The sequence below is a fragment of the Pseudophryne corroboree genome, chromosome 1 (assembly GCF_028390025.1).
Source record: "Pseudophryne corroboree isolate aPseCor3 chromosome 1, aPseCor3.hap2, whole genome shotgun sequence".
NCBI classification, from domain to species: Eukaryota; Metazoa; Chordata; class Amphibia; order Anura; family Myobatrachidae; genus Pseudophryne; species Pseudophryne corroboree.
Window position 1 is genome coordinate 757,281,794 of NC_086444.1, and position 25,796 is coordinate 757,307,589.

Genomic DNA, 25,796 nt, shown 5'->3' on the forward strand with positions numbered 1-25,796 from the left:
AGGACCTACAGTATGTTACACTTTGACTATCAGATACAATCGCATTGTTTTCCATTCCATATTACTACTACTGTATCTCATATTAAATTAACCGTAAGAATGTATATGACAATAGAACTATATAACAAGCTAAATCCAGGCTTACAGTCTGCCAATTGTAGCATTACAGACGTTGGTCTGGTCCCCTAAACATTGTTTAAAATGGGCTGACCACTCCAAATCAACCCTGCTTTTCTAAAATAGTCACTGTCCACTTTCTGCATGGCTCCTAGTGCTGTAATATGTATCCGGTCACAGTGTCGACATTCATAACGTCGACACTCCAATGGCAACATGGTCCAATATGTCGATTGACACTATGTCGACATCCCTGGAATGTCGACATGTTCACAGTGATATTGACATGTGAAATGTAGACATCTCAGAATGCCGACACGTAGGAATGGTTAGGGGTAGGGATTAGTGATGGCTGCATACACACTATGAAATATTGCATACAATATTGCTGATACCTGTATTGTATGATTGCATATAATATCGCATAGTGTGTACACCTGATTTATCATGTGATGTGCGGCCCCGCGAGTCGCATTTGTCATACAACATCTGTCCTGCATGTAGTCTTGATGGTGCAAGATCGTTAGTTTTTTTGTAGCGTGTACATACAACCGTATAATTTTAGGACGTTGACATCAACCTGGACCCTCCTCCTCCTTCTTGTGCTTAAGCTCCCTTAAAATACAACTCCAGCCCCATAAGATATAATTTCATCTTATCTTATTGTTTCATCGTATAGTGTGTATGCCCGATATCGTATCTTGGGAAATTGTATACAATATCACACGGGGCACACATCGTACTAATGTATACATAGCCATAGGGGAAGAGGTCTCACCGGAACGCTGCTCTTTAGATGTCACCGCTGGCACTGATTCTCATGTGACCGCCAGGACCCGAAGACACTGCTAAATGCCACCTCCGTGGGGACAAGGTTAGTGATCGCTGTTTTACCTGGGACATATTTTGACATTCTACCATATCAACATGACAGCCATGTATACATAATGAATGTCGATATGGCCACTGCCGACATTTCGACCATGTCAGAATTCCATTATTAACTTCATTATTGTCAACATGACGACATTTGGCATAACCACACCCCCGGTTAATGATGGTGCTAACGATTTACAATACAGTATACTATCATTGTGAACTGTTGTGTCGGCTAAGTAAACAATTTAGCTTCAGGCACAACTGTTGGCCAACATTCCAGGTCCTGTTTTTTAGCCATTAATCTAATTTTTTTTTCAATTGAATCTCAAATATGTCCATATTATATGTTCTCTTAACATTCCAATGTGTTTTTAACTGGGCAATTTATGTTTGCTTTGCCGAAACCTAAATAGAAGCATTTAGTATCTATGTCCAGAATTACAACAAAACAAAGAATAAATTGTAGTAACCAATATAATGAGGAGTTGTGGCAACGGTAGCAACGGTGGTGGTGGTGGTGGTGCTCTTAGTGGTGGTGCTCCCAGTAGTAGTGCTCTTAGTGGTGGTGCTCCCAGTAGTAGTGCTCTTAGTGGTAGGGCTCTTAGTGGTGGTGCTCCCAGTAGTAGTGCTCTTAGTGGTGGTGCTCCCAGTAGTAGTGCTCTTAGTGGTGGTGCTCCCAGTGGTAGTGCTCTTAGTGGTTGGGCTCTCAGTTGGAATAACATTCCCTTGAAATCCAATGTACTTAGCATGGAATACACCCCGAACTCCTTCTTCATTAAACCTATAATGAACAACCATGGTGTTCCAGGTGGTAACAACAGGGTCTGGGATTTGTTTTCCACAAAATTGTCCTGTAAGCAAAAAAATATATATTTTTCATTTAAAAGTAGTATAACAGCCTAGCCCTATGTCAAGCTTAGAGATGAAATAAGGAATCATAGCAACAAATACTTATTTAGAATATAATCACGTTACCATAATGCACGCAGGACAAAATTATTTTTAAAAGTTCAGCTAAAACCAAGAGCAGATCAAGAATCATTTTAAAACTGCAAAAATCTTCCTGCTCACAATACTTCTTTATCTGTGCCCCAAGTTAGTCCCCCCAATGTCTATGGAAACACAGTACATCTGCTAAATAATCTGTCCCCAGTTTTACAGGTTGACAGTAGAGATGAGCGCCTGAAATTTTTCGGGTTTTGTGTTTTGGTTTTGGGTTCGGTTCCGCGGCCGTGTTTTGGGTTCGACCGCATTTTGGCAAAACCTCACCGAATTTTTTTTGTCGGATTCGGGTGTGTTTTGAATTCGGGTGTTTTTTTAAAAAAACACTAAAAAACAGCTTAAATCATAGAATTTGGGGGTCATTTTGATCCCATATTATTATTAACCTCAAAAACCATAATTTCCACTCATTTTCAGTCTATTCTGAATACCTCACACCTCACAATATTATTTTTAGTCCTAAAATTTGCACCAAGGTCGCTGGATGACTAAGCTAAGCGACACTAGTGGCCGACACAAACACCTGGCCCATCTAGGAGTGGCACTGCAGTGTCACGCAGGATGTCCCTTCCAAAAAACCCTCCCCAATCAGCACATGACGCAAAGAAAAAAAGAGGCGCAATGAGGTAGCTGACTGTGTGAGTAAGATAAGCGACCCTAGTGGCCGACACAAACACCGGGCCCATTTAGGAGTGGCACTGCAGTGTCACGCAGGATGTCCCTTCCAAAAAACCCTCCCCAATCAGCACATGACGCAAAGAAAAAAAGAGGCGCAATGAGGTAGCTGACTGTGTGAGTAAGATTAGCGACCCTAGTGGCCGACACAAACACCGGGCCCATTTAGGAGTGGCACTGCAGTGTCACGCAGGATGTCCCTTCCAAAAAACCCTCCCCAATCAGCACATGACGCAAAGAAAAAAAGAGGCGCAATGAGGTAGCTGACTGTGTGAGTAAGATTAGCGACCCTAGTGGCCGACACAAACACCGGGCCCATTTAGGAGTGGCACTGCAGTGTCACGCAGGATGTCCCTTCCAAAAAACCCTCCCCAATCAGCACATGACGCAAAGAAAAAAAGAGGCGCAATGAGGTAGCTGACTGTGTGAGTAAGATTAGCGACCCTAGTGGCCGACACAAACACCGGGCCCATTTAGGAGTGGCACTGCAGTGTCACGCAGGATGTCCCTTCCAAAAAACCCTCCCCAATCAGCACATGACGCAAAGAAAAAAAGAGGCGCAATGAGGTAGCTGACTGTGTGAGTAAGATTAGCGACCCTAGTGGCCGACACAAACACCGGGCCCATTTAGGAGTGGCACTGCAGTGTCACGCAGGATGTCCCTTCCAAAAAACCCTCCCCAATCAGCACATGACGCAAAGAAAAAAAGAGGCGCAATGAGGTAGCTGACTGTGTGAGTAAGATTAGCGACCCTAGTGGCCGACACAAACACCGGGCCCATTTAGGAGTGGCACTGCAGTGTCACGCAGGATGTCCCTTCCAAAAAACCCTCCCCAATCAGCACATGACGCAAAGAAAAAAAGAGGCGCAATGAGGTAGCTGACTGTGTGAGTAAGATTAGCGACCCTAGTGGCCGACACAAACACCGGGCCCATTTAGGAGTGGCACTGCAGTGTCACGCAGGATGTCCCTTCCAAAAAACCCTCCCCAAACAGCACATGACGCAAAGAAAAATAAAAGAAAAAAGAGGTGCAAGATGGAATTGTCCTTGGGCCCTCCCACCCACCCTTATGTTGTATAAACAAAACAGGACATGCACACTTTAACCAACCCATCATTTCAGTGACAGGGTCTGCCACACGACTGTGACTGATATGACGGGTTGGTTTGGACCCCCCCCAAAAAAGAAGCAATTAATCTCTCCTTGCACAAACTGGCTCTACAGAGGCAAGATGTCCACCTCATCATCACCCTCCGATATATCACCGTGTACATCCCCCTCCTCACAGATTATCAATTCGTCCCCACTGGAATCCACCATCTCAGCTCCCTGTGTACTTTGTGGAGGCAATTTCTGCTGGTCAATGTCTCCGCGGAGGAATTGATTATAATTCATTTTAATGAACATCATCTTCTCCACATTTTCTGGATGTAACCTCGTACGCCGATTGCTGACAAGGTGAGCGGCGGCACTAAACACTCTTTCGGAGTACACACTTGTGGGAGGGCAACTTAGGTAGAATAAAGCCAGTTTGTGCAATGGCCTCCAAATTGCCTCTTTTTCCTGCCAGTATAAGTATGGACTGTGTGACGTGCCTACTTGGATGCGGTCACTCATATAATCCTCCACCATTCTTTCAATGGTGAGAGAATCATATGCAGTGACAGTAGACGACATGTCCGTAATCGTTGTCAGGTCCTTCAGTCCGGACCAGATGTCAGCATCAGCAGTCGCTCCAGACTGCCCTGCATCACCGCCAGCGGGTGGGCTCGGAATTCTGAGCCTTTTCCTCGCACCCCCAGTTGCGGGAGAATGTGAAGGAGGAGATGTTGACAGGTCGCGTTCCGCTTGACTTGACAATTTTCTCACCAGCAGGTCTTTCAACCCCAGCAGACTTGTGTCTGCCGGAAAGAGAGATCCAAGGTAGGCTTTAAATCTAGGATCGAGCACGGTGGCCAAAATGTAGTGCTCTGATTTCAACAGATTGACCACCCGTGAATCCTTGTTAAGCGAATTAAGGGCTCCATCCACAAGTCCCACATGCCTAGCGGAATCGCTCCGTGTTAGCTCCTCCTTCAATGTCTCCAGCTTCTTCTGCAAAAGCCTGATGAGGGGAATGACCTGACTCAGGCTGGCAGTGTCTGAACTGACTTCACGTGTGGCAAGTTCAAAGGGCATCAGAACCTTGCACAACGTTGAAATCATTCTCCACTGCGCTTGAGACAGGTGCATTCCACCTCCTATATCGTGCTCAATTGTATAGGCTTGAATTGCCTTTTGCTGCTCCTCCAACCTCTGAAGCATATAGAGGGTTGAATTCCACCTCGTTACCACTTCTTGCTTCAGATGATGGCAGGGCAGGTTCAGTAGTTTTTGGTGGTGCTCCAGTCTTCTGTACGTGGTGCCTGTACGCCGAAAGTGTCCCGCAATTTTTCTGGCCACCGACAGCATCTCTTGCACGCCCCTGTCGTTTTTTAAATAATTCTGCACCACCAAATTCAAGGTATGTGCAAAACATGGGACGTGCTGGAATTTGCCCATATTTAATGCACACACAATATTGCTGGCGTTGTCCGATGCCACAAATCCACAGGAGAGTCCAATTGGGGTAAGCCATTCCGCGATGATCTTCCTCAGTTGCCGTAAGAGGTTTTCAGCTGTGTGCGTATTCTGGAAACCGGTGATACAAAGCGTAGCCTGCCTAGGAAAGAGTTGGCGTTTGCGAGATGCTGCTACTGGTGCCGCCGCTGCTGTTCTTGCGGCGGGAGTCCATACATCTACCCAGTGGGCTGTCACAGTCATATAGTCCTGACCCTGCCCTGCTCCACTTGTCCACATGTCCGTGGTTAAGTGGACATTGGGTACAACTGCATTTTTTAGGACACTGGTGAGTCTTTTTCTGACGTCCGTGTACATTCTCGGTATCACCTGCCTAGAGAAGTGGAACCTAGATGTATTTGGTAACGGGGGCACACTGCCTCAATAAATTGTCTAGTTCCCTGTGAACTAACGGCGGATACCGGACGCACGTCTAACACCAACATAGTTGTCAAGGCCTCAGTTATCCGCTTTGCAGCAGGATGACTGCTGTGATATTTCATCTTCCTCGCAAAGGACTGTTGAACAGTCAATTGCTTACTGGAAGTAGTACAAGTGGGCTTACGACTTCCCCTCTGGGATGACCATCGACTCCCAGCAGCAACAACAGCAGCGCCAGCAGCAGTAGGCGTTACACGCAAGGATGCATCGGAGGAATCCCAGGCAGGAGAGGACTCGTCAGAATTGCCAGTGACATTGCCTGCAGGACTATTGGCATTCCTGGGGAAGGAGGAAATTGACACTGAGGGAGTTGGTGGGGTGGTTTGCGTGAGCTTGGTTACAAGAGGAAGGGATTTACTGGTCAATGGACTGCTTCCGCTGTCACCCAAAGTTTTTGAACTTGTCACTGACTTATTATTATAGCGCTGCAGGTGACGTATAAGGGAGGATGTTCCGAGGTGGTTAACGTCCTTACCCCTACTTATTACAGCTTGACAAAGGGAACACACGGCTTGACACCTGTTGTCCGCATTTCTGTTGAAATAGTTCCACACCGAAGAGCTGATTTTTTTGGTATTTTCACCAGGCATGTCAACGGCCATATTCCTCCCACGGACAACAGGTGTCTCCCCGGGTGCCTGACTTAAACAAACCACCTCACCATCAGAATCCTCCTGGTCAATTTCCTCCCCAGCGCCAGCAACACCCATATCCTCCTCATCCTGGTGTACTTCAACACTGACATCTTCAATCTGACTATCAGGAACTGGACTGCGGGTGCTCCTTCCAGCACTTGCAGGGGGCGTGCAAATGGTGGAAGGCGCATGCTCTTCACGTCCAGTGTTGGGAAGGTCAGGCATCGCAACCGACACAATTGGACTCTCCTTGTGGATTTGGGATTTCGAAGAACGCACAGTTCTTTGCGGTGCTACTGCTTTTGCCAGCTTGAGTCTTTTCATTTTTCTAGCGAGAGGCTGAGTGCCTCCATCCTCATGTGAAGCTGAACCACTAGCCATGAACATAGGCCAGGGCCTCAGCCGTTCCTTGCCACTCCGTGTGGTAAATGGCATATTGGCAAGTTTACGCTTCTCCTCCGACAATTTTATTTTAGGTTTTGGAGTCCTTTTTTTACTGATATTTGGTGTTTTGGATTTGACATGCTCTGTACTATGACATTGGGCATCGGCCTTGGCAGACGACGTTGCTGGCATTTCATCGTCTCGGCCATGACTAGTGGCAGCAGCTTCAGCACGAGGTGGAAGTGGATCTTGATCTTTCCCTAATTTTGGAACCTCAACATTTTTGTTCTCCATATTTTAATAGGCACAACTAAAAGGCACCTCAGGTAAACAATGGAGATGGATGGATACTAGTATACAATTATGGACGGACTGCCGAGTGCCGACACAGAGGTAGCTACAGCCGTGAACTACCGTACTGTGTCTGCTGCTAATATAGACTGGTTGATAAAGAGATGTCGTAGTATGTATGTATGAAGAAGAAAGAAAAAAAAACCACGGTTAGGTGGTATACAATTATGGACGGACTGCCGAGTGCCGACACAGAGGTAGCCACAGCCGTGAACTACCGTACTGTACTGTGTCTGCTGCTAATATAGACTGGTTGATAAAGAGATGTCGTAGTATGTATGTATGAAGAAGAAAGAAAAAAAAACCACGGGTAGGTGGTATACAATTATGGATGGACTGCCGAGTGCCGACACAGAGGTAGCCACAGCCGTGAACTACCGTACTGTACTGTGTCTGCTGCTAATATAGACTGGTTGATAAAGAGATGTAGTAGTATGTATGTATAAAGAAGAAAGAAAAAAAAACCACGGGTAGGTGGTATACAATTATGGACGGACTGCCGAGTGCCGACACAGAGGTAGCCACAGCCGTGAACTACCGTACTGTACTGTGTCTGCTGCTAATATAGACTGGTTGATAAAGAGATGTAGTAGTATGTATGTATAAAGAAGAAAGAAAAAAAAACCACGGGTAGGTGGTATACAATTATGGACGGACTGCCGAGTGCCGACACAGAGGTAGCCACAGCCGTGAACTACCGTACTGTACTGTGTCTGCTGCTAATATAGACTGGTTGATAAAGAGATGTCGTAGTATGTATGTATGAAGAAGAAAGAAAAAAAAACCACGGTTAGGTGGTATACAATTATGGACGGACTGCCGAGTGCCGACACAGAGGTAGCCACAGCCGTGAACTACCGTACTGTACTGTGTCTGCTGCTAATATAGACTGGTTGATAAAGAGATGTCGTAGTATGTATGTATAAAGAAGAAAGAAAAAAAAACCACGGTTAGGTGGTATACAATTATGGACGGACTGCCGAGTGCCGACACAGAGGTAGCCACAGCCGTGAACTACCGTACTGTACTGTGTCTGCTGCTAATATAGACTGGTTGATAAAGAGATGTCGTAGTATGTATGTATGAAGAAGAAAGAAAAAAAAACCACGGTTAGGTGGTATACAATTATGGACGGACTGCCGAGTGCCGACACAGAGGTAGCCACAGCCGTGAACTACCGTACTGTACTGTGTCTGCTGCTAATATAGACTGGTTGATAAAGAGATGTCGTAGTATGTATGTATAAAGAAGAAAGAAAAAAAAACCACGGTTAGGTGGTATATAATTATGGACGGACTGCCGAGTGCCGACACAGAGGTAGCCACAGCCGTGAACTACCGTACTGTACTGTGTCTGCTGCTAATATAGACTGGTTGATAAAGAGATGTAGTAGTATGTATGTATAAAGAAGAAAGAAAAAAAAACCACGGGTAGGTGGTATACAATTATGGATGGACTGCCGAGTGCCGACACAGAGGTAGCTACAGCCGTGAACTACCGTACTGTGTCTGCTGCGACTGGATGATAAATAATGATATAAAAAATATATATATATCACTACTGCAGCCGGACAGGTATATATATTATATAATGACGGACCTGCTGGACACTGTCTGTCAGCAGAATGAGTTTTTTATAGAATAAAAAAAAAAACACCACACAAGTGAAGTCACACGACGAGTGTTTAACTTTTTCAGGCAATCACAATATAGTATACTACTAACTATACTGGTGGTCAGTGTGGTCAGGTCACTGGTCAGTCACACTGGCAGTGGCACTCCTGCAGCAAAAGTGTGCACTGTTTAATTTTAATATAATATGTACTCCTGGCTCCTGCTATAACCTATAACTGGCACTGCAGTGCTCCCCAGTCTCCCCCACAATTATAAGCTGTGTGAGCTGAGCACAGTCAGATATATAATATATACATAGATGATGCAGCACACTGGGCTGAGCAGTGCACACAGATATGGTATGTGACTGTCTTGTACTCCTGGCTCCTGCTATAACCTATAACTGGCACTGCAGTGCTCCCCAGTCTCCCCCACAATTATAAGCTGTGTGAGCTGAGCACAGTCAGATATATAATATATACATAGATGATGCAGGCATGCAGCACACTGGGCTGAGCAGTGCACACAGATATGGTATGTGACTGAGTCACTGTGTGTACCGTTTTTTTCAGGCAGAGAACGGATATATTAAATAAAACAACTGCACTGCTGGTGGTCACTGTGGTCAGTCACTAAACTCTGCACTCTCTTCTACAGTATCAGCCTCAGGTCAATCTCTCTCTCTCTCTCCTAATCTAAATGGAGAGGACGCCAGCCACGTCCTCTCCCTATCAATCTCAATGCACGTGTGAAAATGGCGGCGACGCGCGGCTCCTTATATAGAATCCGAGTCTCGCGAGAATCCGACAGCGTCATGATGACGTTCGGGCGCGCTCGGGTTAACCGAGCAAGGCGGGAAGATCCGAGTCGCTCGGACCCGTGAAAAAAAACATGAAGTTCGTGCGGGTTCGGATTCAGAGAAACCGAACCCGCTCATCTCTAGTTGACAGATGCTCTGGCAGCTGTGCAAGATGGAAACAGTAAAATGTAACAGTAAAGTTCAGCTGACAATTAAGACCGCCTTTCATTTCTTAGCATTTAAGTTTTTCTTCTACATTACAACTCACTTTAACTTTTTGTATTAACTGAATAATGAGATTGAGGGAATATTGGGATTGTTTTATTGCACGTGTAACGTTTTTCCGGTTGAAGCTACAAATGTGTTGTACCATGCCAGTATCCTATTTTTAGTAGAGGAAACCAGATCTCTGTGATATTAGAAATGTGCAAATATCCCTCACACCCAGGCCCGGCGCTACCCGCTCAGCAAGGTCTCCAAAGCAGGGAGGCGCTGGATCAGGGAGGCGCTGGATCAGAGAGGCGCTCTCCCCGCTCTACGACCTTGCTGATATGCGCTTCTGCTGCTGCCGGCTGCCTGTCACACAGACAGGCAGCAGCGGCGCCGGCAGAATGAAGAGCTGCTCCCTTCTCCCTGCCTCTTTACTAACGGTGCCGCACTGCGCTGCCTGCCTGTTGCTGCCGGACGCCGCTGCTGCCAGCGCCTGTCACACTTAGTGCTGAAACACACTACCCGGCTTTTGCCGGCCGGGAAAAAGCCGGACGGCTTTTTCCCGTGCCGGCATTGTAGTTAACAGTGTGAGGGGTAGGGTCCCTTCACACTGCACGGCCCCGGCCCGGCTGCCGGTTTGCAGCCGGGTCTCACCACTGGAAGGTCCGGCGGCCGGGCGGCCGCCGGGCCGTCTTTGGAGCCAGTAAACCCTGTGTGTGAAGGGGAGCTTTCACACACAACGGTTTTTTCTGAAGCCGTGTCTGATGCTGCGCATGCGCACAGCATCACACACGGCTCAAAGCCGTCCTGTGTGACAGACACTGCCGGTTTCTCCCGGATGGCAAAAAGCCGGACAAAGTTTGTCCGGCTTTTTGCCATCCGGGAAAAACCAGAGTGTGTTACAGCCCTTACCACAGGCAGCAGCAGTACCAGCAGCATGAAGAGTGGGGCATGCGCCGCATCAGTGAAACCAGGAAGATGACACCAGCACAGCTCCGCCTTCGATTCCTGTCCTGAGCTCCGCCTGCTTAGATCAAAGAGAGTTGCAGCGCGCAGTAGCTGAGATCCATGTGTGGGTGGGTGAAGAGGCACTGCTTATACTGGACAAATTTGGTAAGTGAAAGTGTGTGTGTGGGGGGGGGGGGAGGGGGGGATGGGGGGATTTAGAGCATTTATTTATTGCAATATAGCTATTTTTTAGGGCCCTGCCCTCACCCTCCCTATAACTCCCCCTTCAGTGCCCCTACCATCACCCTCCCTGTAGCTCCCCCCTCAGGTGCCCTCACCATCCCTCTAACTCCTCCCTCAGCCAGCATCCATGCCTTCACCATCCCTCTAACTCCCCCCTCAGCGTCCATGCTATCACCCTCCCTGCAACTCCCCCCTTAGTGCCATTGCCCTCACCCTCTATGTAGCTCCCCCCTCAGGTGCCCTCACCATCCCTCTAACTCCCCCCTCAGTGTCCATGCTATCACCCTCCCTGCAACTCCCCCCTTAGTGCCATTGCCTTCACCCTCTATGTAGCTCCCCCCTCAGGTGCCCTCACCATCCCTGTAACTACCCCCTCAGCGTCCATGCCATCACACTCCCTGTAACTCCCCCCTTAGTACCATTGCCCTCACCCTCCATGTAGCTCCCCCTCAGCATCCAAGCCCTCACCCTCCCTGTAACTCCCCCCTCACCCTCCCTGTAACTCTCACCTCAGCGCCCTGACCCTCACCCACCCTGTAACTCCCGCCATAGTGCCCCTTCCGTCACCCACCATGTGGCTCCCCCCTCAGTGTGCCCTCACCATCCCTGTAACTCCTTCCTCAGTGTCCCAGCACTTACTCTCCATCTAACTCCCCCCTCAGCATCCCTGCCCTCATCCTCCCTGTAACTCTCCCCAGCTCTGGGGCAGGGGTGGAGAAGGAGGGAGGGGGACTCTGGAGCCACAACAGCGCTATGTAGTTGGTAGCGGCGCCGCTGCAGCTGTCCCTCTCCTTCTGCATTGGCTGGCCGGCGCTGCTGTGAATGCTGGGATGCGCTTCCCTCATCCCAGCATTCACAGCGGCAGCGGACAGCCAATGCAGAAGGAGAGGGACAGCTGCATGCAGCGCCGTCAGCAATTACACTGCGCTGCTGCAGCTACCGAGTCCCCCTCCCTCCTCATCCTTCTCCCCTGTCTCCGGAGCTGCCAGCACCAAGGAGCCTGACTGCCTGAGCCAGCGGAGAGATGGTAAGTATCAACTATTCTGTCTGTCTGTCTGTCTGCCTATCTATCTATCTATCTATCTATCTATCTATCTATCTATCTATCTATCTATCTAGCCATAATGCGTAAAAAGGGGGACGCTGTCTGTCGTAATGTGTAAAAAGGAGATGCTGTCTGCCGTAATATGTAAAAAGGGGACACTGTCTGCCGTAATGTGTAAAAAGGGGACGCTGTCCCGTAATGTGTAAAAAGGGGGACGCTGTCTTCCGTAATGTGTAAAAAGGGGGCGCTGTCTGCCGTACTGTGTAAAAAGGGGACGCTGTCTGCCGTACTGTGTAAAAAGGGGACGCTGTCTGCCGTAATGTGTAAAAAGGGAGATGCTGTCTGCCGTAATGTGTAAAAAGGGGAATCTGTCCACCGCAATATGTAAAAGGGACTCTGGTGTAGTGGCGCTGCTGTGCGACGTAATTTGAATAATGGAGACTACTGTGCACCGTAATATGAATTAGTATTATTTTGTAGCCACACCCCTTCCCCATGAAACCACGCCCCTATATTTTTTGCAAGCGCCCATATTTTACATAAGGGGGGGGGGGCGCCAATGCCGTTTCTTGCACACAGCGCTAAAATGTCTAGTTACGGCACTGGAGTTAAGGGAGGAAGGTCGCAATTTAATAGTTTGCTGGAGGGTGCTGAACACCCTTGCACTGGTCCTGCTCACACCTGTAATTGCACCCATGTCTTCACTCATGAATTTAGGGGCTAATTCAAGTTGGTTCAGAAATAGCGTCCCAACCGGATTTGTTACGGTCGGCCAGCGGGCACAGGCGCATCGCCCATCCTGTAAATGTGCCCGCACTTTCTGCGGGAGGGGGGGGGGGGGGGCAGTATCATCTCCAACACAGTCGGCTGGCTGCATGACCAATGGGGTACCGCAAGCAGGCTGCTGCAATGGCATGGACACACCTTCGTTTGGAAAAACGGAGGCTGTCACCGCCTCCCTCCCCACCCACCATCCTGCATCTGCCATCACAGGATCGCGCATGCACATGCGCAATGTTCCAATAACCGGTACTTTGCTGCATCTGCTCCAACCACATCTGAATTACCCACACAGTGCACATTTTTCTGTCTAAAGGCTGTATCAAGCCTGTTCTATTACACAATAAATCAAAAGCAAAAATTTGGCTTCAAAGATAGACAATATAGATTAATACCTTAGTGCATGGGGATGTACACATACAAAACTCAGACAAGTATTGTACCCAACTCGCGAATGTAGTCAAATACAAGACAGTCAGAGTATATACAGCAGCAAGATACCATAGTTTGTAGAGTAGACAAATTTACCAAATAAATGAAATATACCTATTTTTTCTGATCCTTTGGCATCACCATCATAAACTTCAATCAGTTCCTTACAGCCAGCTGGTCCTGCAGGTTCTAGGTCAAATTCCGTGAAATAAAGTTTTATTCTGTGTCCATGAGCAACTGTGATTTTCCACTGTAAAGGAGCACAAAATAAGTATCTCTAGTCACAATTTCCCTGGTTGTATAAGATTGTGCGCCTATATTCAGCCAGAGGTAGCAGATGGTGTTACCAAATAATGCGCACCATGACAGCATTGTGAAACAATGGTTAGCATTGATACTAAATAGGCATTGGGGTCATGAGTTATATTTCAGACCATGGCCCTGTCGGTGAGTAGTTTGCATGTTCTCCTCCCATGTTTATAGTGAGTCTGTGTGGATGTATGTGTGCTAAAGGGGTGTAGCATGTTATGCCCGTGCTTGGGATCCTGGCGCCGGTGTGCAGGCAGCGGGGTGAGCGCAAAAGAGCCCCTTGCGGGCTCGCTGCACTCACCACGCTGCCATGCTATTTATTCTCCCTCCAGGCGTGTCATGGACACCCCAAGAAGGAGAATAGTTCTTGGTATGCCGGCTGTCGGAATTCCGGCGTCGGTATGGTGAGCGCCGGGATACCGACAGCTGGCATATCAAATGCCTCCTGTGCTAAAGTACCAACCAATTTTTCAGACACAGACTATAAAATGACAGAAGCTGATTAGTTGGTACTTTATCTACTTCCACTTCAGGAGGCTCAAAAGAAATCTACAGTAAGTAGGGATTTTTACCCTTATCGCTCCCGACTCTTATCATGGAATCTACTGATTAACGTGCATTAGCCGCTGATTTACCATGTGAGGAAAAGGCTTGTAATTTAATCACTCCATGGCGTAAAAGTGCAAGGCTACAAACCCTTTTCCTCAGAACTAAGTGAATCTGGCCCTATGACCAGGATGTAATGGGATTTGATCCATGTTTGTAAAATTTCAGCTTTTGCCACAAAAAACTGACATTTTGCAAACCCTTCCAATGTAATAGTGTCTGAGAACATGCAAATTAGGATATTTTCTATTCTTAAAGAGAGCGGCCAGCCAAAAGTCAGATACAGATGTTTTCCCCATTTACTGTACACACATAACTCGGCCAAGTAATGGAGTCCAAGTGTCCAAGTGTGGAAATCTTACACAAAATAGCTCTAAGTCAGACATAAACAGAGTGTTATTTTTTGGGGTGAGTTGTATTTGACAATAGTGGTCATTCCGAGTTGTTCGCTCGTTGCAACGGAGCGATTAGGTTGAAAATGCGCATGCGTATGGTATGCAGCGTGCATGCATTCACTAATTTAACACAAAACTTTGTAGATTTACACAAGCTCAAGCGACGTTTTTTCATCGCTTGAGTGATTGACAGGAAATGGGTGTTTCTGAGCGGAAACTGGCCGATTTCAGGGAGTGTGCGGAAAAATGCAGGAGTGCCAGGTAAAAACGCAGGAGTGGCTGGAGTAACGGGGGAGTGGCTGGCCGAACGCAGGGCATGTTTGTGACGTCAAACCAGGAACTAAACGGACTGAGGTGATCGCAATCTAGGAGTAGGTCTGGAGCTACTCAGAAACTGCAGGGAATTATTTATTAGCAGATCTGCTAATCTTTCCTTCGCTATTCTGCTAAGCTAAGATACACTCCCAGAGGGCGGCGGCCTAGCGTTTGCAATGCTGCTAAAAGCAGCTAGCGAGCGAACAACTCAGAATGACCACCAATGTTGGAAATCAATTATTAGTACACAATTACAGCACATTTACCACAAATAAACCAGTGGCGTCACAAGGGGGGTGCGGGGGGTGCGGCCCGCTCCCGGGTGTCACCCGCCGAGGGGTGACACCAAAATGCCGGCTCCTGCAGAGTGACAGAAGCCGAGTGCTGCACTGTTATATTATGTGCAGCACTCGGCTCCTGTCACTTTGTAGGAGCCAGCACTGCAGGGACAGCACCTCCCGAGAGTCAGCCCTCACCTCCCACACCCCCCAGTGAAAAAAAAAAACGGGTGTCGGGACGCGAAGCCCCGCCCCTCCGCAAAGCCCCGCCCCCTTTGCGTACCTGCAATGGTTTAAAAATGGGTTCCGCCCGCGAAGCCCCACCCTCTATTTAAGCCCCGCCCATTCCCACGAAGCCCCACCTCTTTTATCCTCGCTGCCGCACCGGGTGTCACAGAGGTGAGTGACGCCTCTGAAATAAACATTTGTCAAATTATTTCTATCCTTAAAAACAAACAAAAAACTTTGATCTCTGAAAATAGTTCATGTACTACTGTACATGTAATTTTTCCACATTTTCTCCCTGGAAATGCATCTTAGACACAAAACGCCAAGGCAAAACACACAAGCTAATAGGATGCTTTTGCTGATTGAAATGATATGCAACATGCGTATATTCTGTGTCTAACAGCCACTGTATCAAAATGTTATGCTACACTGTATTCCAGCTAAACACTAGAACATAGGGCCTAATTCACACCTGATCTCAGCAGCCAAATCTTTCTCTAATGGGAAAAACCATGAGCACTGCAGGGGAGGCAGATATAACATTTGCAGAGAGTTAGATTTGGGTGGGCTATTTTGTTTCTGTGCAGGGTAAATACTGGCTGCTTTATTTTTACACTGCAATTTAGATTTCAGATTGAACACACCCCACCCAAATCTAACTCTCTCTGCACATGTTATATCTGCCCCACATGCATATAGTTTTGCCCATTAGAGACATTTTTTGCTGCTGCGATCAGGTCTGAATTAGGCCCATAATTTGTATGCTGATAAAGCCGCAAGTACACACAGAGGGATGCAGTCAATATACCACCTGTCGGAATCCTGGCATTCAGGATCCGACGCCAGAATCTCGTCAGATGTGTAAATACTGACGCCACCTCCCAATGGGGAATAGAATAGTGTGGCGAGGAAGTGTAGCAAGGGCAGTGAGCCCACAAGGGGATTCCGGCTGTTGGGATTCCGACGCCGGTCTCCTGACCGACGGGATACCAATTGCCAGGATCCCATACTAAATCCTACACAGGGCTGTTTCTAGACAATTTTGCTCCCAGTGCGAGATTTCAAAATGCGCCCCCCCCCCCCCAATTGCTCTAAAAAAAAAAAGTATGCCCCCCCCCATATAGCCATAAAAAGAAAAAGTAGGCGCGCGCGCTCCCGACAAGGGTGTGTGGCCTGATTAAAATGGGCGTGGTTTCATTAAAGTGGGCATGGCCTCATCTGATATCATCACACCCACCACAGGGGGAAAAAAATAAAAATAAAAAAGTCCCCTTTTTACACATTACAGCAGGCAAGTGTCCCCATATTACACAGCGCGGCAGGCAGGTGTCCCCATTTTACACAGCGCGGCAGGCAGGTGTCCCCATTTTACACAGTACGGAAGGCAGGTATCCCCATTTTACACAGTACGGTAGGCAGGTATCCCCATTTTACACAGTACGCAGGCAGGTGCCCCCATTTTACAAAGTGCAGCAGGCAGGTATCCCCATTTTACACAGTACGCAGACAAGTGCCCCCATTTTACAAAGTGCAGCAGGCAGGTGTCCCCATTTTACACAGTACGCAGGCAGGTGCCCCCATTTTACAAAGTGCAGCAGGCAGGTATCCCCATTTTACACAGTGCGGCAGGCAGGTATCCCCATTTTACACAGCACGGCAGGCAGATATCCCCATTTTGCACAGCACGGCAGGCAGATATCCCCATTTTACACAGCACGGCAGGCAGATATCCCCATTTTACACAGCACGGCAGGCAGATATCCCCATTTTACACAGCACGGCAGGCAGATATCCCCATTTTACACAGCACGGCAGGCAGATATCCCCATTTTACACAGCACGGCAGGCAGATATCCCCATTTTACACAGTACGCAGGCAGGTGCCCCCATATTACACAGTGCGGCAGGCAGGTATCCCCATATTACACAGTGCGGCAGGCAGGTATCCCCATATTACACAGTGTGGCAGGCAGGTGCCCCCATTTTACACAGTGCGGAAGGCAGGTATCCCCATTTTACACAGCGCGGCAGGCAGATATCCCCATTTTACACAGTACGCAGGCAGATGCCCCCATGTTACACAGTACGCAGGCAGGTGCCCCCATATTACACAGTACGCAGGCAGGTATCCCTATTTTACACAGTGCGGCAGGCAGGTAAGAGAGATCGCATGCCTTTATTGATGCACTAACATTGGATGCTATACACTGGTGATCATTGGATCACATTTTTATTATACTGTTTATTTTATTTTTTATTATTCTAAATGGCCAGATATGTGTTGTTTGTAAAGTAAATATATTCTAACTATTAATCACGACTGGACAGCGCCTCCTGTTAAAACTTTTTGTTTCAAAAAAATCTTGTCTTTTTGTTCATTAATTAGGGTCTATGCAATAGCCCTTTTTCCAGGAGGCTGCAGCCCAGTTTTAGCTATACGTTTGTCAGTGGTAATTTGATCAAGCGCCAAGTATATTGTGTTTTTGTTTGTGTTCTATAACTAGCCTGTTTGAATAGTAATTGATGTCTAAGCTTTCCCATTCAATTTTAGTCACTGATTTATTTAAATGGGGTCTTTTGGGCGTAAGATACATTGCATGGCTGTTGGGTGGGTGTTAGATATTAATGAATGTGCAGAGTTTAGGTTCAGAGAGCTTTATTTATTTTAGCTGTTTACAGAAATCAATTGAAACAAAGTGGAGAGAGATAAAGTAGCAACCAATCAGCACCTAACTCTCATTTTACAGACTGTGAAACATTAGTTAGAAGTTGATTAGTTGGCCCTTACCCCTCTCAAAGATTTGATAAATCTCCCCCTAAATGATAATTACAGTATAAAACATTTCCGAGATACTATTATTTCAAGCCTTTGATTTGAATGTATATGTAGCATTATCTCTGAAGGACACAAATAAAATAGTTATACAATGCTACAATGGCCCCAATTCCCATTTCCAAAAGGGCTGTTAGTAATACTGTACTGATTTTTCAACACTCACGGATTGAGAGGAGCAAACAGCCACACTACAAAAGCCAGTCATTTGTCAGGTTCATATACGGTAATTACCTGGTAAAGCACATCATTCCCATCACGTGTACTACTAGGGGATTGAAACTCCCCTGTGTTACCATCTAAAATTCCTCCTCCTCCTATGATATCTGAAACAATAGGTTTCACAGAGATTAGTAATGAAAAATTAGTCTTTAGTGTACGTTTCCCTTATATAATAACAGTTCAGCATTTCAGAGTGATTATGTAAATGGTCACCTCCCATATGCAAACACTGTCCAAGCTTTATAATCTTATGATAGGTGGAACAACATATTTTCGTGTTATATAAACGGGTGAAGTCATTTACACTGCTTTAATTAGAATATAAGTCAAGAAAACAACTGTGACACAGAAGGTGTCAGAACTCTGTTTTTTTTGTGTGAATTCAAGTTCGATGCTGGTGTTAGTTCTGTAGGGGATGTTCTGTGCAGGAATCTGGTTGGGCAAAGGTAGTTCTTGCGCATGAAGTGCCTAAGGCACAGGATAGAATAAAACTCAGGAGAACTTTATTAGACAGTGCTTGTGGAACACTGAGACTGGAACTGGATTAAACTTGTCTGGACTGGAATATATGAGAAATTAGCTTATGAACAAAATATAAAAGATTTTTGGTACTGTGTTTATATACAGTATAGGTGAAGAGAACACCTAGTGGCTGCTGCTACACCTGATTTGAAGCACTGGTTTATCACTTGTTGTTTCATAGGAGTTAACTTAACTCTTGCACTTGGACCAGACTGGAACCGGAGGAACTGGAACCATTGGCGGATTAAGAAGAGGGCGAACAGGGCGATCACTCTCTCGTAACACATTAAAAGCACAACCATACTGATCAGTGCTGTGACAGTGCAGCTCCGGCCAGGCAGGGCTGTTGTGCTACATTATACACACAGTCAGCTCAAGGAATCCAGCTGGCTAGAGCAGGAGCTTGCAACGACCCCTATCACAGGAAGAGGAGAGCCTGTAGCCGGATGTGCTGTCCCGGTGGTCCTACTTTGCATCTCCCTGTCCCTACACAGGTGCGGGGTACCCGTCTGAGAATCCAGAACCAGATCCGGAAGTTAGAGGAACAGCCCCACTCTTATAGACCCTGTGAGGAAGCCCAGCACAGAGGATCATTGGATAGACCCCAGTGACCAGCCCAGGGCCAGGAAGAAAGGTCAAATCAGTGATAGTCGGGAGAGAGACCCGGCCTAAGACCCCTGCTCCCCTGCTTGCAAAGGAGAATGTGACCACCAGTGGATCCAGGACCAGATCCAGAAGGTAGAGGAACAGCCCCACTCTTATAGACCCTGTGAGGACCCTATTGGGCAGCCCATGAGAAGACCCAGTGAGGGAAGGAGCTGTAACCTTGGGACACAGTGCATCTGTTTTGAAGGACCTGTGGAGGAAACCCAGCACAGAGGATCATTGGAGAGACCCTGGTGACTAGCCCAGGGCCAGGAAGAAAGGGCAAATCAGCGACAGTCGGGAGAGGGACCTGGCCTAAGACCCCTGCTCCCCTGCTTGCAAAAGAGAATGTGACCACCGGTGGAATACAGCCCAGGGCATACCCTTACTGCACTCTGGAGACATATGCAATCCGATGCGATACTCTGCATCCTGGATTGACGCAGGATATTGTCGGGGTCTGAACAGCGACTGCAAGAGGTAAGATACCAAAGAGAAAAAAACTCCCTTACCCTGCTGCTACACCACTCTCTTGGCCTGGTAGCATATAGCTTTAATTTTGTAGGGACCCCTGTATCACTTATAGCGTTTCACATACAGGCTAAGGGTATAGTAGCCGGTGACACCAACCCTAGTGATGTTACTGCTCCTAAAACATTATGTTGATGGAACTGGAAAGGGGAAGAGTTGGGACTGAACATAGGAGGAGTCAGGACTAGACAAGGGGAGGGGAAAGGATTAATTGTTAAGACATCCCCGTTAAAAGAGTCTAGAACCACCCCTAACTGGAACAGGAGTCAGCTTAGAAACTGACTTACACTTGGACCATGCTGGAACTGGTGGAACAGGAACAAGAGTCAGCTTGGAAACTGACTTGCACTTGTACCAGGGCTGGAATCGGTGATCTGGAACAGGAGTCAGCTTGGAAACTGACTTGCAATGGATCAGACTTGAACCGGTAACTGGGAACAGGTATCTGGTGGCAGTAGCACACACAATTAGCACACTCAATATTGTTGGTAGTTTGCTAGAATCACAGTGCTGGTTATACTGCTGAATGTTGGAGCAAACAGCAAAGGATCACTGGAAAGAAAAGCAGAGCTTCTGGAATACCTCAGGAGTCTGAAATAGGTACTGAACTCAGGAGTCTGGAGCCTAGACGCAGCTGAGACAGCGACAATGTTCTCGGCGATTTGCTAGTGCCCCCTTATCACCTTGCCAGTCAGTGATTGGACAGTGGAGTCAGCTGATCGGACCAATGCTTGCATTTGGTGGAGAAATGATCAGCTGACTGGTAGGAATATGGCGGCACCCAGTACCCGAGGCTGGTGGGAAAAATAGCGGGGTGCATTAGCAGTGTCTTGGGGTGCTGGAGCAAGCACACTAGGGTGCAGAATGCCGAGCGCTATAATTCCTGCGGGATACTTGGAGCTGGACTAGGCTGTGGACTGATAAGGCACTGGGTGCAGTTCCCCCAGGTACCTGACAATAGGCCAAAATACTTTGCTATAACTCTTCTGTAAGACAATAGATTCGCATTTTATGCAACACGGAAGTAAAACAAGAACTATAATACAAAACAATTTAATGAATATCCCCTCTAAGATGACACACAATGGCAATTTAGGATACCAGAGCACAACTTTATTTATGTCTATTTTTCTGTTCCCAGTGGGTGATTTATAGATGTATGGCATACAGAAGAAAAGTAGTGAACTAGGTTACAATTGACTTGCCTCCTGTTCATTAATATAGCTGTGATTAGAGGCATACTTCACCTGTTTAGTAAATAGGTTTCTCTGCAAGGGCAATCCTTTCAGTACCCATTAATGATAAATTACAATTGAGCAATGCTAATTAATCTCCCTGAAACATAAGTAGTGGCTTGGGATACCTTCGTTTTCCTGCTAAGTTTATGGCTTAAAGCAACAATAGGATATATAATAGGAGATATGCTATGTTTAAGTCTGGATGTATCTAGGGCTGTTTCAGACCTGATCGCTATGTTGCGTTTTCTCACATATAGAGGGGAAAAAAAATGTGTACAGGTGCATTATCAACAGCTGCTGGTATTGGGGTGGTCAGGATCCCCAGTTATGAATTAAATAAATATATAGATGGGTATACCAGTGCTGGCTGTTTGCTGATATTGCTATATTAGCAAACAACCAGAGCTGGTATACCCTTCTATATATGCGTTTTCTGACAGCCTGCAATCAGATCTGAACTGCGCATGTGTATTCACTGCAATGCGCAGGTGCGATGGAACGCAGTAACGTAGATCGCACGTCAGCGATGGGATGGTGTGAAATTTCCGAACGCATGGGAGATCGCAAGGAGATTGACAGGAAGAGTGCGTTTGTGGGTGGCAACTGACCGTTTTCTGGGAGTGTTTGGAAATACACAGGCGTGTCCAAGCGTTTGCAGGGAGGGTTCCTGACATCAATTCCAGTCCCGCACAGGCTGAGTAAGTCCTGGGCTGCACAGAGACTGCGCAAAATCAGTTTGTACAGCTCTTCTACACATGCGTTCGCACACTTGCACAGCAAAAATACCCTCCCCCTATAGGCGGCGACTATCTGATTGCAGCAGTGCAAACATCGCCTGCTAGCAATCAGGTCTGAATTACCCCCAAAGTCATACTTGACAACTGTCGGCAGAAATTTCCTCATGTCATCCCATCTGAGGACCCAATATAGAGGGAACAGACCAGGGTTTCATCAAACACCTGTGTGTGGACCGAGTAGATTTTGTTCACATGCAGGAGGATGAGTTGAATCATGGCTGGATAGCTAGTTTGGAGGAGTGGTATATCAAACCTTCATGAGAAATTAAGTGGAGAAGTTGCCCATAGCAAACCAATCAGCTTTTACTTATCATTTTTTAGAATGTACTTTACAAATGCTAGACAGAAGCTGATTGACTGATATGTGATCACTTGCCCACTTCTCCACTATTTAGGAGGCTTACGAAATCTACCCCTATGTGCAAGCCAGTGTGTAAGAGGGAGCAGTCAGAGCTTCTGTGACAGTGTGGGATTCCTGCCACATAGTGATACAGGCCAGGGGACTGAATGGCAATTAGTGAGGGCGAGGGAAAAGATTCTGTGATAGTGTATGTTTCCGGCTACATAGTGATCCGAGGCAGGGGACCGAATGGCAATTAGTGAGGGTGATGGAAGAGATTCTGTGGCAGTGTGGGATTCCTGCTACATAATGATCCAGAGCAGGGGACCGAATGGCAATTAGTGAAGGCGAGGGAAGAAATTCTGTGACAGTGTGTGCTTCCAGCTACATAGTAATCCAGGTCAGGGGACCGAATGGCAATTAGCGAGGGCGATGGAAGAGATTCTGTGGCAGTGTGGGATTCCTGCTACATAATGATCCAGGGCAGGGAACTGAATGGCAATTAGTGAGGGTGAGGAAGAAGATTCTGTGACAGTGTGTGCTTCTGGCTACAATAGTGATCCAGGGCAGGGGACTGAATGCCAATTAGTGAGGCAGAGGGTATAAATTCTGTGACAGTGTGTGCTTCCTGCACTAAACTGAAAATGTCTAGGTCAGGGTACTGTTGGTGTGGTAGAGGGTGGAGTAGTGATCCAACATCCGGGGTAGGGGACTGAGCGAAGGTCAGTGAGTTAGAAGGATGGAAAGTGCTGAGCTCTTGTCATACAGTGAGATTCTTCTTTTGGCCCATGTTATAATGATCAAAGGCAAGGGACCACACAGGACCACACAGCATTTAATGTGTTCAATGTGTTAGAGCAGGTATTCCCAACCTCGGTCCTCAACAGTCCAGGTATTAGTGATATCCAGGCTTGAGTACAGGTGACTTCATTAGTACCTCACTTACCTGTATATTGATTTAACCCTTTGTGCTGAAGCTTGAACATCACTAAAACCTGCACTGTTATTGGCCCTACACACTGGAGGATCTGCCGCTGAGGTGCCCGACGGCCGATATGGCCAACGTACGACCAGGCGGCAGGGGGTGACAGGGGGTGAAGTTTCTTCACTCCCTGACGTCATCCGGCCCCATAGCCCTGCATGCTAATATGAATGATATTATCCATATTGGCGTGCATGTATAAACGAGGCGGCACCAACGATGAACGAGTCCGAAACGTTCATCATTGGTGCCTACACACTGAAAGATATGAACAATTTCTCCTTCATTACTGAACGAGATTGTTCATATCAGCCACACACATCAGCCAGTGCACTTTAGTGTGCCCTGAGGACCGAGGTTGGGAATGCCTGTGATAGAGGATAAAAGTGTATAGAGCTCATGTGAAAAACAGCGCAGGTTTCCTGTCAGAAATACCTGTGTGAATACTGTCTCTATTGTGACCTCCTCCTTCTGACCTGGTGTGGTGAGCTTTCCTGAGATATCTTGCTGTTTCTAAAGTCAGCTAGCATGCAACCCTTATTAAAGCTGTGTAATATTCTGGAGTAATGCTGCACCTTGCATGCCGACTGTCAGAGAGTCTCCCTGAAATCGTGGTGTTCTCCCTGATAACCATAGGCGTGCGCAGGGGGGGTTCCTGGTGCGCACAGGCACCCCCTAATGCCTGTCACCCCCTCACACACACCTGCTGCTGCAGTACCAGCGATCGCCGAGTGTGCTCATTTCTGTCCTCCCGCCCATTGCGCCCGCCACCCCCTCTGCTCAGTCTGGCTGTCATTCATTTGTATGGTGCAGTATCACTGACGTAATCCTACCCCCAGTTCCTCTAACCTGTGGGATGTGTCGTGATGATGTCATGCCACGGGCATACCCGCTCATGCTCCCACCCACACTTTCTCTCTCCTCATCATGTGCCAACGCCACAGAACACAGCGTTCCTCTTGGAGGAGGACAAGTTCAAATTCAATATCAATATATATTTCGAGAGATTAGGATATAATCTATGGTAATAAAATATACAAATTTAACATATATTAAACAGATTTTATATACATATAAAATCTGTGCATCAATTCTCTATATTATTTAGTTTGCATTGAGTGTCAATATGTGGTGCTAGACACGCCCATTAGGTGGTGCTAAACAATCCCTTCTATTCGTGCACCCCCTAATAAAATGTCCTGTGCACGCCTATGCTGATAGCCTGAGGCTAGTGCGCAAGATAACTTCATCATTGTGCTGAACCCAACTGCCTAGGGGATCATTTATAGTTGTAATTGTCAATATTCTTGCTATGCCCCTCAAGTGAAGCAGTACACACCCTTTTCAGCACTGCATGCATAGGTATTGCTTTCACAATCTCACTGAAATCTTTTGACTAAAGTACAGTATGCACTACACCCACACAAGCATATGAGATGCACAGACCTTAGTTATATTGATTTTTGGTGATTTAGGTCAGAACAAATTCTAAATACATCCTGAAGAGACACCAATGTTTAGGCTTGTATTGTTGTCCACAAAACAGCTAACTGTGCAGTCAATATTGAAAAATAAAGACATTAATAAGGCTACTTGAAATTAATCGAAGTTGGCAACTATGTATTGCTGAAGACAATCTGATGTTATTCTCACCTGCAATCTTGCTTGGATCTACAGCTTCATACTTGGCCTCAAATCCTTTGACTGATGTTTCACTATTAGTGATAAATGTCACAAACATTCTGTTGCCAACTGAAACCAGTGGCCTGGGTACTTTGCTCCCGCAGTATGTACCTGTGTAGAAATGAGAAATAAATAATTACATTAAAAACATTAGTCACATATAAATATTATAGGAGTTCTTTTTTTATTTTGTAAGATATGTATGTATACTGTATGTTGTGCATGTGTGTGCACATGTCTGTATATCATTGATTTACATGTCTTTATATGTAAAGAAGAGTAGCAAGGACTGGCCACGGACAGGCAAGAGTAGGCTGAGCTCAGTGAGGTGTGTTCACATAATAGGAGGCATATATCATGTAGATGCTGGAGGAGTGATGCAACCATACCCAATGATGATGATGATGACTATCTAGCCACTTCTGATAGTCCTTTCATATATAACATCACGGATACTTTATGTAACATAGCAGCCATTTGTTCACATTAGTTAATTGCCATTAACAATGCATTTGCATTGCAGTATTCCAGGAAAGAAGATTCCCACTTGATTTTAAAATGGGAAATCTACAGAAGTGTGTGTTTAATTTGTATTTCATTATTATATTGAAAATAAGATTTATTAACTGTAAAGGCAATAGACTATCTTGTGTACTGTGGGGGTAATTCAGACCTGATCGCTAGGGTGCGTATTTTGCATCCCTGCGATTAGGTAGTCG

At 46.6% G+C, this 25,796-nt stretch overlaps 1 protein-coding gene across 1 annotated transcript in view; it reads right to left on the minus strand.

The window, feature by feature from the left end:
• LOC135049439 (ovochymase-2-like) overlaps window positions 1-25,796 on the minus strand; it is a 207,572-nt gene that overhangs the window by 174,438 nt on the left and 7,338 nt on the right. The window contains exons 4-9 of the mRNA XM_063955640.1: window positions 25,048-25,188; window positions 20,325-20,411; window positions 20,105-20,221; window positions 18,352-18,443; window positions 13,268-13,403; window positions 1,467-1,847 (exon numbers count right to left, since the gene is read on the minus strand). Of these exons, the coding sequence (XP_063811710.1) occupies window positions 1,467-1,847; window positions 13,268-13,403; window positions 18,352-18,443; window positions 20,105-20,221; window positions 20,325-20,411; window positions 25,048-25,188 (954 nt within the window). The remainder of the gene's footprint in view (window positions 1-1,466; window positions 1,848-13,267; window positions 13,404-18,351; window positions 18,444-20,104; window positions 20,222-20,324; window positions 20,412-25,047; window positions 25,189-25,796) is intronic.